The 20,918-nt window shown below is 33.0% G+C and overlaps 1 protein-coding gene across 1 annotated transcript; it reads right to left on the reverse strand.

Annotated features, from left to right (window-relative positions):
* Nucleotides 1-1,473: 1,473 nt before the first annotated feature.
* On the reverse strand, nt 1,474-2,947 carry LOC105954061 (uncharacterized). The gene is made up of 3 exons (XM_088812783.1): nt 2,351-2,947; nt 2,256-2,296; nt 1,474-2,058 (listed from the first exon to the last, which is right to left on the reverse strand). Exons 1-3 carry the CDS (start codon nt 2,770-2,772, stop codon nt 1,520-1,522), a joined length of 1,002 nt encoding a protein of 333 aa, XP_088668909.1. The 5' UTR covers nt 2,773-2,947; the 3' UTR covers nt 1,474-1,519.
* Nucleotides 2,948-20,918: the final 17,971 nt, after the last annotated feature.

A 20,918-nucleotide genomic window follows, 5' to 3' on the forward strand; every position in this document is an offset into this window, starting at 1 on the left:
GGTTTTCATAATGGATTTTAATTACTAAAAAAATGATTTACCACCATTACATACACAAAGATATGCTTAACTTAATAAAATATTAAAATAAATTAAACAATTGCTTAAATAGTCAGCCAAGTACTGTTTGCAAAATGAGTTATATTAGAAAAAAATGAAGGAGATAGTGACTTTATCTTGTATTTCTTATTTTGACTGAAATATTTCTAAATACTAAAATTAAAATTTACATATATTTTCATCAGTGTTCGAAAAGTCGGCCGAGGCGGCCGATTAATCGGTCTCCGAGGCGGAGGCGGTCCAAAATCTTCACGATTTTAGTGTAAAGGTTTGAAAATCGGTTTTTTGCCTGTGAGGTGGTTTTAGGCGGTCCGATGCGGTCTGAGACGGTCTGAGGCGGTCAAACCTTTAAGGCGGGTCAAACTCGGTGGCAAAAATCAGTTAAAAATCAGTTTTTTTTTCTTTTTTTTTTCTTTTCTTTTTATAATTCAAAATAAAAGTTGAATTTTAATAAAAGAAAATATGAGTTTATGCCTTATTTTGTTTATGTTAATTATTATTGTTAAAGAACGAATGATGTATGCCAGGAATATTCAAGAATAAATGTTAATTCAAAAATTTTGCTTTTTTATTTATATTTTATAAGGATATTTATGTATTATGATCTTATAATTATTAAACTTTTATTATGTTATTAGGATATATACGTGATGGAAATATAACTATGTTTAAATATCTTTTTATATATGTTTGGAGTATTTATAAATAATATTTAGAACTATATTATATTAAATTTTAAAAACTGATTTATTTTCGATTTATAACCGATTAATCACCGCCGCACCGATTAATCGTGAGTCGGTGCCTGACCGACTCGGACCTAGGGGTGTGAACGAGCCGAGCTCGCCTCTTTTGGCTGGTTCGAGCTCGAGCTCGAGTCAATTTTGTCGAGCTCGAGCTCGAGCTCGTCGAGTTCTTCTTTTTTTGGCTCGAGCTCGAGCTCGTGTTAATTTTGTCGAGCTGGAGCTCGAGCTCGAGCCCAATTCTCCTTTTTTTTTTTTTTTTAAATATTTTTTAATTATTATTTTAATATTAAAAATTATTTTATAAAAATACAATAATAAAAACTAAATTGTGATTATATATTATTTAATATTTGTATTTATTTCTATAATATTTTATATTATTATACATTATTTAAATAAAAATAACATATAAAAAATAAAAAAAATAAAAAAAAATTAAAAAAAAATAATAAATCCGGCTGGCTCGCGAGCCGATGAACAACTAAAATCCGGCTCGAGCTCGAGCTCGAAAACCTCGAGTCCGAGTTCGAGCTTTTTACGAGCCGACTCGTCGAGCTCACGAGTCGGCTCGGCTCGTTTACCACCCCTACTCGGACCCAATTACCGCCTTTTACTACCTTGATTTTCATTGACTAACGTTGATGGTAAAATTATAATTGCTCAAGAAAATTGATTTACTTGTACCAACTCATTCTCTATCCACTACCCACTTATTAGCGCACAACAATGGTGGCACACATATTTACAGCACCATTTTCCTTCTGTTTCAAAACCACCGCCGCAGCCAGGTTTCTTATTCCAACGCCACTCTTCGCAACAAAATCCTTTGTACAATTAAACGAAGTTCCCTTAAATGTTTGGTTCTCCGACGATCCGCCGCCGCCGTAACTCAAAGCCGCGGCTTTCCGGCTCGACATTTCGTTGGTGGTTCGTTTATAGGAACCGAACCACTTGTTCTGGATGTAGTCGTGGCGCCGCCACGGCGGCAAGTGGATGCCGGCGATCGTCATCGACTTTCTGACGGCGGTGCACATGAGCCTCACTACCTGCTTCAGCTCTTCCGGCTTGCCGACAAACACCGACGGGAGGATTTCCAGCAACGAGGTGTAGCCGCCGCATGGGCGGGCAATTGTGAACTCTCCTTCTAAAAGGACTTGAACTATGTACCTGGTCCCGCCGGCGATTACGTCGATGTACTCGTAGTTTCCCGCCAGGCAACGGCCGCTTTTCTCCCACTTCGATTTGCAGAGTCCTAAAAAATCGTTAAAATTGCATAAAGTTAATTATGGTAGAACTTCGATAAATTAATATTTAATAAATTAATAAATTCGCTCAAATAATAATTTCTTCTGTATTAAATTATTAACTCCATAATTTAATATTTCGCTAAATTAATAGAATTTTGGTAGCCCCAACTTTATTAACTTTATTAATTTATAGAGATTTAACTGTAATTGAATTTGGATTGGACCGATGAAATTTGTGAAAACCTAATTTGTAATTCGATTACGCAGTAAAAAAAAAAGTCAATGACGGAAACCTACTCACCAGCGTCAAAGCCTTTGCTGCGCAACCGTGCCATTAACCGCCGTTTAAAATCCGGCGACGAGCTACCGCTACTGCTGCTGCCGCTGCCGTCGACTTCTCTGTAAGCCTTCTCCACCGCTGCGTGAATGCTTCCTTTAACGGCGTCGTTTTCACGGTAAAGTAAACCCTTCAACCGATCCCGATATTCAAAATCAATCTCCTCATTCTCGTCTTTATCCTGATCACCGTCAACAACGAGCTCTTCGCTTTCTCTCTCCTCTCTACTTTCTCTCTCTAGAAACGAATTCACCAGATCCGACAAATCGGCCGCGGAGGAGTGCTCGCTTCCGCTGCTCTCCCATGACCCAGCCGCCCTGGCGGCGGCGTCATCGAACGCCGCCGCGAACCTATTGAATCTCGCCGGAATCTTCTTCACCATGTTTCTGGTGCTGATTGATTAATTAATTAATCAATCTCGAAACTTGATCACTTTTGCCGGATTGAAGAAAGATTAGATGGTTAATTAATGGGATAATTGTGCTTATATAAATAGATTAATTTATAGAGAGGGATGAAAGAAGGTGATTATGGATGAATGATGGCGCTACACCGTCGTTATATTATGGTGATATAATGTGAACATTAATATATATATGTGTGTGTGGATGAAGACATCTAGTTCAGGTAGAATACGCTCCCCCATATATATACGTATACATTGTTGTTTATATTTAATGGATTTGTTTTTCTTATAAGGTGAAGGTGTATGTACGGATGAATCTGGACGGGAATAGCAGGCAGATTCATTGTGTATCGGGCTAGCCTTCTCGTAATTATTTGAGAAACTTGATTAGTAGAAATACTCCATAATAGAAAAGAGGTTTATGTTAAACCCAAATTAAAGACTAATTTGTTAAGTGTCGTTCGGTTACCGCTATAAGGTTCTATTGACTAAATAGTAGGGGTTAATAGTATGTCCGGTTGGTAAGATTCACATTTTTCGAAGCTAAATACTACTCTCTCTGTCCCATATTATATGTCTTTTTAGAGAGTTTTTTTTGTCCCAAATTATTTGTCATTTTAGATTTTCAATGCATCATTAATTGCACTATTTTCAATTTTACCATTTATCACTCCTAATTAATTAGTTGTAAAACAATTAATGTCAAGGATATATTAGTATTTTCCTATATTTTTTACTATAATCTATACACATTTATTGATTTTCTTAATATGTGTGCAACAACCCAAAACGTCACTTAAATTGGGACGGAGGGAGTATTATTTTATTAAATTAGTAGCACCTCTCCCCCTGAGATTAATTTAATAGGGGTGACTAAAAAGGAAAAAAATACAATTTTATCCTTAAAATTATATTTTATTATTGTAAACTAAGTGGTTTTTATAGACAATTCATATGTAATCACTGATTTTAACAAATTTAATAGAAAATCTAATCTAAGAAACGGTACATGCTACTAACTAAATAATTAATTAGTCAGTAGGAAGTTAATCCAATCTAATCCAATATAGGTAACCGAACGAGCCCTAATAATAATGATACAACAGTCCCCGCATGCATGAAAATGTCACTTAATCTAAGATTTAAAAAAAATGCGATAATTTATTTTAGGGTAAATTACGGTCACCTTGAAATAAGGACAAATTACGAAAATGCCCTTCATGTTTGGGTAATTACAACTGCCTCTCAACAACACTCTTGTGTCAAATTTAGTGGAATATTCTAGGTTATGTGAAATACTCTCTAGTTTAATTTGTATCTATTTTACCCCAATGTAGCTCCACATTTTGGAACAAGATGTGTCTCTAGACTTGTAAATATCAGAAACTGCGTTTTTGCACGAAACGAGTACAAAGTAGACAACATTCGATGAAACTAGAAGATTGTGTTGAATATGATACCATAAAGGTATACATTTAAAAGATTATTAGTTAATGGGTGATCCAAACATAGAAATATTTTTTCCTAATTTAATATACCTCAAGGGATGGAAATTATCCTTTATTTTATGAAAATGCCATCCGTTATAAGTTATAACTATGACCATTTGACAACCTTGCACCGTAGATGTTTGAGATGAGATTTTGGCATGCATTCGTAATTTGTATAACAATATTTTCCTTTCATGATTTGAAGAAAATAAAAATGCACATTCCCCTTGCATGATTTAAAAGAAAATAAAAATTGATCTATGCAAATATAACTGTCTATGTCTATAACGACTACATATTGAATGATGCCGCCTCAAGTGTGGTATGATTTGAACTTAGAACTTTTTATTTAGTTTAAGGTGGTGTTTGCAAATACTTTTTGAAAGTGATTATGCGGTTTTTTTTTTGCTTATAATCTGTGTTTAGGTGTTTGCAAAATCAACTTTTGCTTTTGCTTCTCTTAAAATAATCTGCTTTAAGCTATTTTTCTAAAAGCACCCATAACTCTGCTTTTTCAATTTTAGTTCATTTTCCGAAATATTTACAAACACCCCCAACTTTTAGAAATAAGCACTTAAAACTAACTTAAATCACAATCACTAACTTCTGCTTTTAAATAATCATTTGCAAACGCCACGTAACTCTAATTTCAGGTTGAATAGCTAAAACTTCAATCAAAAAATTAAGCGGTTAGTAACAAAAACCATTATATATTCTCTCTCCAATAAAACATTCTCTCTCTTTTCCCTTTTTCTTTTTTGGATAATTAGGCATATATTTATTTGTATTATTTTCTTGAGAGGAAGGGATATATTTATTAGATTTTATTTGTTCTTTCCTATTGTAGGCAACATTATCCATTTCCAATTATAGAAAACTGGACCACTCACTTCCTATGAACTTGACCAAATATATGAACCTGGTTTATGATCCTATCTACATGCAATCGTGTGGGTAATCAAAAGCTATTGCACGTAATTACATGTTTGCCACTCAATTTAATATTCATTGATCACAATCTCAGATTATCTTAAAAAATAAATTGTTGAAAAACAAGTGTAATGTAATATATTTTTTTAAACACTTATAAAAGGTCCACTCACACATAAACAAATTCGAATAATTATCAACTCTTGTTAATTGAGTTATTACTTAACCTTGGCTGTCACTTCTCCTATTTTCCCATTCATAATAATATTTGGAGAAAAACAAAAGTCATAAGAAATGGATAATTAATTATGGTGAGATTCTAGGCTTAATCCCCCTCCACCCTTGAAATACTGTTTTTGGCATTTTGCACCCTTGAAATAAATTAATAGCACTTTACACCCTCGAAACACAACAAATCATGCATGATCCTCAAAACACAATAAATTAAAGCTAGTGAAGACAATGTAATATTTTTAGTGGTATTTTTTAGGAAGTCAAATGTCAATTTTTGTTTTATTCATCAATCATTTCAAAATTTTAAGTGTAAAAATAAAAATACATTCCATAAACACATTAAATTATTATTTTTTTACAAAGAAACAAGAAGAACAAAAAATACCACTATTTTTTAATGGGATGTATTTTCATTTTTACGCTTTGTAATTTCGAAAGGATTGATGAATAAAACAAAAATTGATATTTGACATCCTAAAAAATACCACTGGAAATATTACATTACCTTCACTAGTTTTATTGTGTTTTGAGGGTCATGCATAATTTATTATATTTTGAGGGTGCAAAGTGCTATAGATTTATTTCAAGGGTGTAAAGTGACAAAATACTACATTTTAAGGGTGCAAAGTGGAATTAAGCCGAGATTCTAGTACAAAATTTATTTTTGCTTTACGTTATCTCTTCTAAAAAAAAGCTATTGAGTATTTCTCAACTATATACTAGCTTGATACTTCATCAACTGCTCTTACACAAATCGGTTTATGCTAATGCAATAAATAATTATTCATTGTTCATATATTGATAGCCGATCCATCAATTCCACAGTCACCTGTGGCTTTTTCTCATGTTTCTTTTTTCTCTTGATAGCAATAAACTTGCAATTAAGTCATTCGAATTGCTTCCTACACAACACAAACTACTCCAAGGAATATGATAATTCCTATATTTATAATCGGACTTCCGTCTAAGATAAGCTTATTGAAAACATCTTATAAGATCATACATCTGATAAGATGTTTTAGGAGCTGATAAGCTGTTAGATCTTATTTTAAAAATTATTTTTCAAGGTGTTTGGATAATATGATTTTTTTATGTATATTGATATGATATTTGACTATTTTTAAAAATAAAATAAAGTGTGATGAATTATTTTAATGAATGAGGTTTGTGAAAGTTTTAATTTTTTGTCGCATTAATATATTAATATAAAATATATGTTGTAAGATAAATAATTTTTTTGATAGATAAAAAGAAATATAATTTATTATTGAGATAATAAGAGTATTTGGGTATTTTTATATATATATATAAAATATGAATAGAGATTTTTTTTATAATTATTACGATAATTATATTTTAAACAATTAATGTTGATTATAAAAATACATTGTTTTGATAAAATATAAATGTTATTAGCATTCATGTAATATAATAAAATATTCGAGGGTAATTTTGTATTTTGAGGGTTTTAGTAAAGAAGCAATAAGATCTTAAAGAAAAAAGGTGTGGTGGAGGTACTTTTAAAAAGACATCTTATAAGCTCCCTAACAGCTTCTTTTTGGAAAAAAAAATAAGATCTTTTGTAATTTTTTTACCAAACACTTTTTAACAGCTTATAAGCTCTTAAACATCGTATAAGATGTTTTTAGGAGCTTATAAGTTTAGCCAAACATGCTCTAAGTTTCAAGAAAAGCGCCTGAAATAAACAAAATATATATAACCACTAGTAGAAAAATATTTTTTTACTACGGTAAAAAGTCGTAACAAAAGGTACCTTTTACTACGAAACAATCTCGGTATCGTAGTAAATGCTAGTTTTACCGTAGCAAAAAAATATTTGTTACGGCCATTTACCGTAGCAAAGTTTTTGTCACGCACGTATATGCTACGGGGCTAATTCCTAGCAAATGCGTAGCAAAAACATTTTTACTACAAATTTAGTACTGTTTTCTTACGGTTAATGATCGTAGTAAAAAATTATTTTTTCACAAGTGAACATTAATAGCCAAAAATTAAGGGTTACATAAAGCTTACACCCTCAAAGCACACCGTATGTAACACTTACCTCTTAAATTATCATTTGTAACACTTACCCCCTCAAGCATAATTTAATTTGTATTTTAAATTCTAATACCTTAAATTTTTCTCTTTTATGGAAAGGTATAACTAAAAGAATGATTAAATTACATAACTAAAAGTATCTATAGAAAAATGCAATACTTTAAAATTTAAAAATATTATCTTGCCTTAGGTACATATTTAATAAATAATATCTAATTGTTGTTGACCAATTAATCGAATATATTCATATCGATAAATTTTAAGAAATTAATACATAACTAATATTAATTTTAAGTATTTAAATTTATGTTCGTTCATTAATTTCTTAAAATATATTTTCATTCATTATTATGCAATATATATTACTTTTTAATACTTTTCCAATAATTTAATTGTAGTTAATTTTCAATTTTATATGATCTAATAATTATATATTAGATTGTTATGTTTATTATATTTTAAATTTTAAAATATAAAATAATTGATATTGAGGGGTAAGTGTTACGAATGATACTTTAAGGAGATAAATGTAACACATGCTATACTTCAGGGGTGTAAAGTGTATTTAACCCAAAAATTAAATATAATACCTTTGAATAAATGAATGAATGAATGAATTAATGGCTACAAATGATATTAATTATTAGTTACTCGAATTACTTTCTTTTATGTGATTTTTTTTAGGTTTTGTCGACTATATGGTGCTTAAAGATTTGTTTTACTTGTTTTAGGTGCGAGTTGAGAAATGGGACATTAGGAAGACAAAAATGGATCAAAAATTTGTTTGTGGTAAATACTTACACGCAAGTGCACATATCTTAAAAGTAATACACTGAATAAAGAAAGTCCGAATATCAATCCCACAAGAAATGTTTAACTATCTAATTCTAAGCGTTAGATTCTCCCAATTATTTTTAAGTCCACCCTATTCGGTCGAATTTGAGGGTATTTATTCCTAATTCTTACTAAATTAAACCAAATTGTCAAACGCAAGTTAAATAGCAAGTAAGCACGAAGATTTATCATATTAAACAAACTTAGGATTTTATCTTCCTCTTATGCATTTATTGATTCTCGGCCAATTCCCTTCAATTATGCAAGTTACTAACTTCGATTATTAACCTGAGATGCTAATTTAATCATTCTACGTGTATTACAATTCTATTATTCAAGACCGAACTACTATATTCGTATGTAATTCAATCAAGAATAAAACGTTAAGCATAAATCTCAATTATGGTTACCGAAGGTGTATAACACATGCCAATTTGACTCGAATGTTATTTCTACCACAATTCAAATTATTAAATCTATCTTTTGATTTAAATTGAATAATAACAATAAAGCACATAAAGTGATCAATTTCATGCACTTAATAAAACAAGTAGAAGAAATAATCAAAATTAAAATTTGCATATAAATCATGGGAAATGGTTCACAAATCCCACATAGGGTTCGAATAAAATCCCTAGATATAAAAACTTAGCTACTCACAATTCTTATGAAAAATTGTGCTTGAATTTTCGTGAATCTTTGTTCTTCATGAATTGATAATTGCTCTACAATTTCGTGCTTGGACCCTAATTTTCGTGCTCATAATCCTCTTATGTAGTGGTCAAAACTTGATAAGAAGGCATGAGATTCCTTGTGCAGTTGAAACTTACTTACTGTGCAACTTCTTGGACTCGGACGACCCTCCGGATTTCAATGTCAATGCTCGGCGACGGTCTCAATTGACGTGGTTTGCTTCCTCTGTTTCAATCGCTTGGATGGTTGTCCAAGTTTCCAGGCAAATATTGGGACGGTCGTCCCAAACTGCGAAGCTTGAGTCTTCGTATCTTCTCAACCAGACGGTTGTGTGAGTTTAAAGCTCATTTGTTGGACGACCGTCCGAAGCTCCCTCGGTGTACTTTGGCCGATTTTTCCATTCTTGCCCGATTTCTCAACTCGCACCTAAAACAAATAAAACAAATCTTTAAGCACCATATAATTGACAAAATCGAAAAAAAATCATGTGAAAGAAAGTAACTCGACTGTAAAATCTATACTCACCACACCCCCAATTTGAACTTTCGCTTGTCTTCAAGCAAAACTAACAATTAGCAAAACAAATCTAACCAATGCATCTCATCAAATCGATTAATTGCCAACTTTCACGTTTTTCAGAACTTACAATTGTTATAACCATTCTAAAAAAATTACGAGCTCGCAACTCAAAGACACTTAATATCTTATCATTGCCAAAAAAAAAAAAAAATTGTTATCGCTTCCAATATCCTTTTTTTTTTTAATTATTATTACTACTAGGTGGCTTATATTTTCAGGGGTTCGGGGCAACGCCCCCGAAAAACAAAATTGGACCTGTTTTTTGGACAAATTAGGAAAAGAAAAAAATTAGGAATTTTTTTTTTTCTTTTTTTGGCGTACTTTGAGTTTGAGTTTTGTATGGACTGAATAATAAAAATCTGGTGGGCTAAATAATAATATATTATAATATGTTTCTAGGAATACTAATTAGGGGATACCTGGTGAGCAAAAATGTTCGTCGGCGCATTCAAATCGTATACTATAATCTCTTTTTTGGGCACCGCTGATGACGGAAAATAAGGATATGTCTAAATCATACGTGACCTTAAATCAGTTATCTCCGGACCACCCTAAGAAGGTTCAAGACTTTCTACTTTATGATTCTCCATTCTCCTCCGTGGCTAACTTCTCGTGAACTTCCCGATTAAACCGAATAATCCTTCTCTCGGTACATTCGGGCAGGGTCGGTCAGGCATATTTCGGGACTATGGCGAGAATATAAATTGTACCCTTTAATAATATGTTGGTTCTGGGGCAACGCCCCTATAATTGATTTTTGGCATATTATGTTTAAAGACATAATATAAATAGATATTTATTAATCAATATATCATTATCAATAATGTACATCTAAATAATTTTTTTGTTTGAAAATTTTTAGAGAAGTATGTAATAATTTTGGCTTAGATAAAATAACGATTTTAAGTTGTATATCTACTTTTAAACTAAGTTTTTAATAATAATAATAATAATAATAATAATAATAATAATAGAATAATAAATTTTGTTTTCTAAAACAGATGTTGAATAAATTGTTTTAAACAATAGCAGAATATATATATATATATATATATATATATATATATATATATATATATATATATATATATATATATATGTGTGTGTGTGTGTGTGTGTTGCTCGCCCCAAGCCAAGACCGGCCCATCATTGTGGGTAGTTTGGGGTTCTCGCCAAAATTGTTGTCCTTTTCTTTCCGTTAGTCCAATAAATTTTTGAACCAAACAAAATATGAAAAATCAGTTCTTATAAATTCTTATGTTGGTTTATCAGGAAATTCTATACTGAGTTATCATAAAATTAGGTCTCATTTGGTTGGGGAGATTAACCATGATTAACTAAATAATTGAACTTTGTTTGATATCTGGTATCCCCAATAACTTGCTGAGTCGAACCGCAAATATTATATTATTATGCCTTATCTTACTTTCTAGACATGTTTTTTAATTGAATCTTCAAAGGCTCTATAATACAATTGAGTTTCATTAAATTATTTAAATTTATCTTGATAACCAAACGAGACCTTATTATACAGATTTTATCTTGTCTAATCTTCGTTTTTGTTATGTGAAATAAATCAAACATGTAAGTATGTGTAAAAATATTGTGGCGAGAGTGAGGAATTAACGCATTTTAATTTTTAGGTGATGCGATGAATGTAGAGTTGCAATGAGAGTGACAGTGCAAAGGGGGCAGTACACTTGTTTTATATCATACGCCACCACAGTTTGTCTGAGTTTGGTCGTATAACCAATAATGATGCCTCTCATTACAGTTAGAAAGTGAGCCTTTTACTACAAATCAGTGTCAGATGTTCCTAGCCAATGGAAATATTTTAGGGGCAATTTGCTATTGCCTATTAGATCGTGAATATTGGTAAATTATGGACATCCCTGATGTAACGTCAAATCACGGAAATTGTAACAATCTAATCGGAAATTGTAAAATTTAATCAAATTTTTGACATTTAAAATGCATTCAAAGATTTGAATTGAATCGATTAAGATATGAATCGAATTGTAAAATACTGGTTGAAATTTAAAATTTATTCAAAGATTTGAATCGATTAAGGAATGAATAGAATTGAATCGTAAAGTAGGATTTTAGATATGCAGTTGAGAAGATACGAGTGTTGCAAGTACTGTGGGAAAGTACTATGGGAAAGATGCCTATCAACCAACTTAAGATTGTGTCTGGAAGAAAAATGCACAAAGTCAGTTTTTGTATTCGTCTTTTTTTTTTGGGTGATACAGTTAGGATTGGGCATGGGTCGGGTCGGATCGGGTAATTATTGGCCAATTACCTATTCGATCCGACCAACCGATTTTGCAGAAAATTAAAAATCATTATCGGCCTGACCATTATGGGTCGGATAAATATGGTTGGCAACCGACTTTGTCGAATAAACAATGGGTGGTTGGTTGGTATTATCGGCCATCTATTTATTATTATTTTTTACAATAATAAGATGGTTTTAAAACTTTTTTCAAAATATATTCAAAAATTTTGGGAAAACTTATGTCGTAAAAATCTTAAATTTAAAATTAAGAGTCTTTTTTTTATTAAACTTCTACTATAAGTAAAAATATATAATAACGAATATGAAATACGAATTATATAACAGAAATAGTACGGAGAGGTTTATAAATTTGTGTTTTGAGTCTCTGAGTTTTAACATCTTTTATATATTATTTTAACATTAGAAAAAAAAAATTACAATTAAATATTTATAATAAAAAAATCATTAAAAGAGTCGGTAGGCCGATATTCGATAATATCGGCCAACCAACTTTTGAGTAAACTGAAAACCACCGACGGATCCATTTATATATGGATCTTATTGATACTTACCTTCATTGTGCCCCAAGAGTTCCTCAAAACATGGGTTGAGGCCTAAGAGCACGTCGCCTCACCGTTCCTGTCAACTCGCTGCACATTCTCTGGCAATCCGGCCCATCTTCATCATTATCCGAGCCAATCATTTCTTGGCCATGTTTTTAGGTGAGGCTAGCTAGTAAGATGTTATGACCGTGTTCGGCTTTCCAGCTTAAGCCGGTCATTTAACCATTAAATAATAGTGCCAGGTGCATTAAATGCCACTGACCGGTTGTCATCGGCGCTTTGTCAGGGCAATATATGCGCTCGCCACAGTGACGTACTTCCAGCTCGGTGCAGGCATCCGAGTGCAACACGCTTGGCAATTAGTCGACGTATTTCATGTCGAGGCCCACTGAGCTAAGCTGCTCGTCTCACTGGGCTCTGATAGCCTTATTAGGCTACCATGACTTGGGCCCTTTGCCTTATAGGGCTTCTTTGTAAGAGGTATTTTAGGTCTGGATTCGGAATTATGCTAGAACCGTTACAAATGGGAACCGTTAGAGTGATAGTTCTAATATACATAATTGTTAAAGTTCTAACGGATTTTTTTTAATAATTTTTCTAACGATTAATATCCGTTAGAAATTTTGCACCTTGAATATCTAAGGTTGTTTTCCTAATAGTTTTTCGCCATTACATTTAATTTTCTAATGAATACATCCGTTAAAGAAAAAGTTTTTTTGGCGTAGTGTAGATTGGAAGATTTTAATAACCATGATCATAATCTTAAGGTAAACTATTTCTATTTTTATGTAATATGTACACTTAAATAATCATATATTATAATTATCACAATAATAAACTATATATTAATTAGAAAAAAATAAGATTATATTTACTAATAGTTAATTTATTAAGATAGTATTGAGTATTGACATATTATTCCCATTATAATTACCTTTAGATTAAACTCAAATCCTTTCAATTTACATTTTTTTCCTCATCATAATTTTTTTTCCAATAAAGGGAAAAAAAAAAACAAATTCAAAAATATGGTTTTAACTCGGAATCGCCTAACCCGCATATGCAACTTTTTGACCCGGTGGGTAGGGCCGTGTCTAACACATAAACCGTCTCCTTCCGGTTCGTGAAAATGAACACAAACGAAAAAAAATTACCAAAAAACCAAACAGGCCGGATTCGTATTCTTTAACATGAAATTTTTCTTGTTCGTGTTAAAGAACATGAACTTGATTATATTTGTACTTTCGTATAGCACAAGACGAGCTGAATAATTTTTTTTTGTATTGAAAAATACGAGAAATTTACCTCCAAACTTAAATTGTGATAATTGTTGCTTTTAAACAGATATGTCAAACTGATATTAAATGACAAAACTTTTTTACTTGTCAAATTTACCAAGTTAAAAGTAGAGAGAATTTCAAATAGTTTTCAGAGATTTTTTCTTACAAAATTACTTTCAAAAAGTACCTGCAACTATCACATTCATGTCTTCAACTATAACCACTTAATATTGTTTGGATCTTGGTTCTCTGACTATTAATTTATATTTTCATCCCAACAAACAACTTTGATTTTGCGACCTAATATTGGACAATTTATAGCAGAAAGTAATATGTATCAATCTTTGCCATTTAATAAGATCTGTGTGCCTTTTAATTCAGGGGTACCCAAGCAATGGCATGGGGGCAGCCGCCCCTGCAGAATTTTTTTTGGCCTATTTTTTTTTTTTTGATTAATTTTCATTTTTGAATTTATAGATTATAGTATATTGGCCTCCAAAAAAAAAATACCCTCTTATAATACCTAAGTTTAGGAAGTTTAAATAATGATATAATGATCATATTATTTAAAAAGAATATTTTAGTTATTGCTACTTAATCAAAATACCAAAAAAAAAAAAAAAAAACAAATTCCGAGGCTCTACCCCCGAACCCCCGTAAATCTATAGTTTATTTTTTTCCGAACTCTCGCCCCCAAACAAATGACCCTCCGCGTCTGCCTTATATATATATATAATATTCTTTTTTCTAATACCTCTAAACATGATTTGACTCGGATAATAATTTTTGTCTCCTTCTAAAAAAATTTACTTTCATTTTTATAATTTTTCCGCAATTTTTTTCCCAAAATAAAATGGAAATGAACCCCAAAACTATTCCAAGGTGTTAAGACAAATTTAATTGTAAGATCATGAAAGCCAATTTGTGTGTCTCCATCAATAGTCAATAAAACCCTACAAAACTGAGAAATCATCATATCATATCACCGTATATCTGAAAAAAGCTGGCGTTATCAATAATAATAATAATAATAATAAATTAATAATAGAGAGCTACCTGAGGCAGAAACACACATAATAAATACATGAGAGATTTAATTGGACTGACATTGATTTGGTATGTCGTTTTAATTTCATTGATAGTAATAATAAAATAAGTAGTCAGTCAATGGATGGATTGATTCGTCGTTATTATGCGGGGAGGATTGAAGTTGCATTAGTCTCTAGTGCAGTTGAGGGGGACAATATCTTATCATAATCTATCACTATACACTTTTATTATATGATTATAGCTTTTTAAATTTCATGTATTATTTTGTCTTACATATGCTATATTTTGTTAATGAAATATTTGCCCTTTTAGATAACTCCAATGGACGAGTATCAAGACGGAACATCAAATGCTCATTTGATACTTCTTATATTATTTTGATATTTTTTACTCTATTCATAAACATTAAATAGATTATCAAAATTTAAATATATGAATAATTATATTTTTAAATAACCGTGTCAACTCATGATAGGTTGATTGGGTGGTTACGATTTTAATACTTCACTTTCCAGAATTCATTTTTGCACCTCCAGGGATTGAATATTTTAAGTTTTGGAAACAAAATTGTAGTTTTACCATTTGATACTCCATTTAATTGCCCCATTTTGCTCTTAGTTTTGAAAAAAATTAGCAAGACCCACATTTGGAAAATTTATATAGGACATAACTCATCATTTTATTAATTTGAGAGAACCTCCTTATGTTATACTCTAGATAAATAACTGAAATTACGATACTGCCCTTAATATTAACTAACTTTAATTTACACACATTTAGTGATATGCAATCCCACAATTCACGTAAATCTCACGTCAAATCTCTCCCACAATCGCTGTCATGATTCTCACTATTTTCGATTCTCTGTAGCAAAGTGGACGTTCGAATTACAAGGTAGCGACCGCTCGGAGAGGCAAAGGCGAGTCGCGTCTGAGTTAAAAAGAATTTCCAGGAAGTAGTTAATGGATGAGTTTATGGACGTCGTTTATTGTTTGTAATAATTCAATAATTTGAATGTAAAATCGAACGCGTATTTCCGACGAGGAGTTACTGGGAATTCGATGTGAGTTTTGTAGTTGTTTACGTTGCATGTTGCTGTAAATTAGTCCGTAATGCGATCGCGATATATTGATAAGTATGTGTGTTAAGGTAAAGGTCTAGGGTTCGAGTCCCCCATTCCCCTACTTCCCCTTGTACTGGACTTGAATTTACTCAAAAACAAATATATTGGAACGTCTTGTGAATTTTGTTGTTGTTTATATGTAGTGTTCAATGTATGTTCGGTACTTTTCTCTACTTATTTAAGCCAGTGTATGTTAATCTACTGATTATCAGTATAAAGGAAGAAGAAGACGATAGGGAGAGAAGAAGTTGTAGAGAAGAGGAAAGCTTTATTCGTCTAACAGAAATTGTGAAGTTACCGTTACAAGGAATATGAGTTGGATATTTATATCCAATTATGTAAAAGCGTGTTTCTAATTAAAACCAAGAAGTGCTATTTAAATAATAACAACTTCTATATAACATAAAAGTAAAACTATATCTACATTTATCAATATAAAATGTATATATATATATCAACACCCCCCCCCCCCCCCAAGATGGAGAGTAAACATCCTTAACTTCCATCTTGGCCAGAAGATAAGTAAAACTCGGAGAAGGAAGAGCCTTGGTGAACAAATCGGCCAGTTGATCTTTACTTGAAACTGACATGAGTTTAAGAATTCCAGACACAACTCTTTGTCTCACAAAATGGCAGTCAATTTCGATGTGTTTGGTTCTTTCATGAAATGTGGGATTGGAAGCAATATGCACAGCAGCAAGATTGTCACATAACAAGAGAGAAGACTGAATAGGTATGTTAAAGTCTTGAAGAATCTGAATAATCCAGATGAGCTCACTGGAAGTCATGGATAAAGCCCTGTACTCAGCTTCTACAGAGCTCTTGGAAACAATAGCTTGTTTCTTGGCCTTCCAAGAAATGAGAGAATCCCCAATGAAGACACAAAAACCTGTGGTGGATTTCCTAGTGTCTGGACATGAGCCCCAATCTGCATCTGAAAAGGCTTTAACAGTAAGAGAGGATTTGGAAGAATAAAAAATGCCCTTACCAGGAGAAGACTTGAAGTATCTCAAGATGTGATGAATGGCATGAAGATGAGGCACCCTAGGCTTGGAAACATATTGGCTGAGCTTATGCACAACATAAGTAATATATGGCCTAGTAATGGTGAGATAAAGCAGCCTACCAACCAACCTCCTATACTCAGAGCCATCCTCAAGAAGATCCCCTTCTTCATTATTGAGCTGAGCCTTGGGATCCATGGGCAGCAAAGCTGGCTTACAGCCCAAATAACCAGCATCCTCTAACAAATTTAGAACATACTGTCTTTGAGAAAGGACAATGCCAGTGGAATTCCTAGCTATCTCAATACCAAGAAAAAAATTGAGCTTGCCCAAATCCTTAAGTTTGAAAAATGAGTGCAGCTGAGTTTTAACCTGTTGTATCTCTGTGGAAGAAGGCCCTGCAATAATCATATCATCCACATAGACAATTAAAGTAATAAACTGAGAAGAAGAACCTCTAGTAAATAAAGAATGATCAGAAGGAGACTGAGAAAAACCAATTGAAGTCACTGCCTCAGTGAACTTTTGATTCCACTGTCTTGAAGCCTATTTCAAACCATACAAGGACTTGTGCAATTTGCAAACCATTCTAGAAGTAGACAAAGCAATTGATGAATGCTTATAGCCTGGAGGGAGATCCATAAATACTTCTTCCTTAAGATCCCCATTCAAAAAAGCATTATTAACATCTAATTGGTGAAGCTCCCAATTATGAATAGCAGCTAAAGCCAAAAGAATCTTTACTGTGACTAACTTTGCAACAGGTGAAAAAGTATCAATAAAATCTACTCCTTCTTGTTGAGTGAAACCTCTGGCAACTAATCTGGCCTTATATCTGACTACTGAGCCATCTTGCTTTCTTTTAATCTTATAAACCCATTTACAACTTACAGTGTGTTTATGGGCAGGTAATGGCTCTATGGTCCATGTATGATTATCTTCCAAAGCTTGAAGCTCAGCATCCATGGCTTGAACCCACAAAGGATTATTCACAGCTTGTTTATAATTGGAAGGCTCAGTGTCAGCTGAAACATTCATGACATAATCAAAATGACCTGCAGAAAGCTTATTGTAAGCAACCTGATTAGAATTGGGATAAAGAGAAGTGGAACCAATAAGGGAGTTGCACTTAAAATCAACCAAATAGGCAGGAGCCTTAGTGTTTCTGGAAGACTTCCTAGTCTGGGGAGGTAATGGAACTGAACCAGTGATCTGTGGAGCAACAAAACTAGAAGAACCAGAAGGATAATCAACAACAAGATCAGACTCAGTATAAATAGGCACAACAGATGGTGGAACAGAATAATCTGCAACTGAATATTTATCAAAATTCATATCTTGATCACCAAAAGGAAAAATGTGTTCATGAAAAACAACATCCCTAGAAATAATGACTTGATGAGACTGCAAATCATAAAGCTTATAACCTTTCATGCCAACTCGATATCCCAAGACAACACAAGGTTTGGCTCTGGGCTGAAATTTTGATCTCTGAGCAGGTAATGAAGAAGCAAAAACCAAACACCCAAAGACCTTGAGAGAATTACAATCAAACAACTTACCAGGGTACAACAATTCAAAAAGAGAGAGATTATTAAGCTTAGCTGCAGGAGTTCTATTGATCAAGAAAACTGCAGTAGAAATACATTCATTCCAAAAAGTGATAGGCATATGAGACTGAAACAACAAAGACCTTGCAACATTAAGAATGTGCTGGTGTTTTCTCTCCACTACAGCATTATGTTGAGGTATGTAAACACAAGAAAACTGATGAAGAACACCTAGCTTAGCAAAGAGCTGAGTAAATTGTAACTCATGAGCATTATCAGACCTGAACATCTTAGTATTACAATTAAACTGAGTTTTAACCATATGAAAGAAAGAAGGAATAATAGCTAAAACATCAGATTTAGATTTGAGAAAATGAACCCAAGTAAACCTAGAATAATCATCAACAAGAGTAACAAAATATTTGTAACCATTGTGAGACTCAACTCTGTAAGGCCCCCAAATATCACAATGAATAAGATCAAACATATGAGAAGAAACAATAGAACTAATAGGAAATTTCAAACGTTTCTGTTTAGCCATAGGACAAATATAACAACAAGAATTGCTCTTAGGCTTATCCATGACTAAAGAAAATTTAGTAGACAGAAGATCTAACTTCAACTGAGGGATATGCCCAAGTCTATTGTGCTTAACAGTGGCAGAAACTTTATTACAAAAAATATCAGGAGAACCATTGTGAGGCTGAAGAACATATAAACCATCAATTTTGCTACCCTTGCCAATCTTCTTCAAGAACTTGTCCTGAATAAGAAAGGAAGTGGAATCAAAAGTAACTGTGTGAGGCAAATTGTCAAGCAAAGCACTGACAGATATTAAGTTGAACTTAAAAGAAGGAACATAAAAAACATTTTTCAAAATCAGATCATCTGATAAACACACATCTCCCATATACTCAACAACAACCAGAGAGCAATCTGGTAATATAACCAATGATCCAATAATGAGGCTGAAAAGATGCATGAAGAGAAGCTGCTAAGCAAATACCTGACACACAAGAAATGTGTGCAGCTTCAGCCTCATCACCATGAGACTGCTGAGCAGAAACCTGTTTCTTGGCAGCCATTTGATTAGAGAAATATGCCATCAACTGCTGGCATTGAGCAGCAGACATGTTAGCCAAAACAGGATCAGAAGAAACAAGAGAAGGTTGAGAATTACTCCCTGAAGATGGACAATCGAGTGGAGACTCCATGGCAGAAACTTGTAACAGAAAATCTACTTTGAGGCAAAGAAGAATATCGTGGTTTGGCTTTATAACCAGGAGGATATCCATGTAACTTGTAGCATTTATCAATCGTATGCCCATAGATGTTGCAATGAATGCAAAATCCTCTTTCATTTCTCTTAGGTGCAGAGGTATAAACTTGATTATTGATAGATCGCTGGACAAACTGATCACCACGAATTGAGAAAGCTAAGGAGTTCTGCACCTCATTATGCGAAGAATGAATAGACCTCTGCCTCTCTTCTTGAGAAACAAGGGCAAAAACCTTATTTATAGGAGGCAATGGATCCATGAGAAGGATTTGGCCACGTCTGGAAGTAAGAGACTCATTTAACCCCATGAGAAAAGCCATTACATGTTCTAAATTATAATGTTCATTAAGCTTCTGAACACCACCACATGTGCAGGCTCCACAGGTGCAAGATGGTTGAAACTTGGACAATTCATCCCAAATAGCCTTCAATTTCGTAAAATACACATTAACGGACTGCGTATCTTGAGTCAAATTAGACAATTCCCGACGTAATTGGAAAATTCGCGGACCATTGGTTTGTGAAAATCTGGTATTGAGATCCTTCCACATCTCGTGAGCAGAATCAGAGTACATGATACTGGCCTGAATGTCTTTCGACACAGCATTCAAAATCCACGAAATAACAATACTGTTATTTCGTACCCAGGCATTGTGAAGAACAGCTTCTTCACGACTCGGTTCAGTGATTGTACCATTGATGAACACTAACTTGTTCTTTACCTTAAGCGAAATCTGCATCGCTCTACTCCAAGAGGCAAAGTTATCTTCAAAGAGTAGCTGCGAAACGAGAACTAACCCAGGGCCATCGGACGGATGTAAATAGAACGGACTGGAAACATCATCAACTCGCCGATTTGCCGCCATGGATATGAGAAATCAGAACTCGAAAAAAATGATCGGATTAAGGAACAATTGGAGAAATTGATCGCGATCTGATCAATTGATGAATATGCGGAAGCGAAAAATCAAAAAACTAAACTGATACCATGTTAATCTACTGATTATCAGTATGAAGGAAGAAAAAGGCGATAGGGAGAAGAAGAAGTTGCAGAGAAGAGGAAAGCTTTATTCGTCTAACAAAAATTGTGAAGTTACCGTTACAAGGAAGATGAGTTGGATATTTATATTCAATTATGTAAAAGCGTGTTTCTAACTAAAACCAAAAAGTGCTA

This window comes from Erythranthe guttata, chromosome 14 (genome assembly GCF_056151865.1).
Source record: "Erythranthe guttata isolate IM_541 chromosome 14, IM_541, whole genome shotgun sequence".
Classification (NCBI taxonomy): Eukaryota; Viridiplantae; Streptophyta; class Magnoliopsida; order Lamiales; family Phrymaceae; genus Erythranthe; species Erythranthe guttata.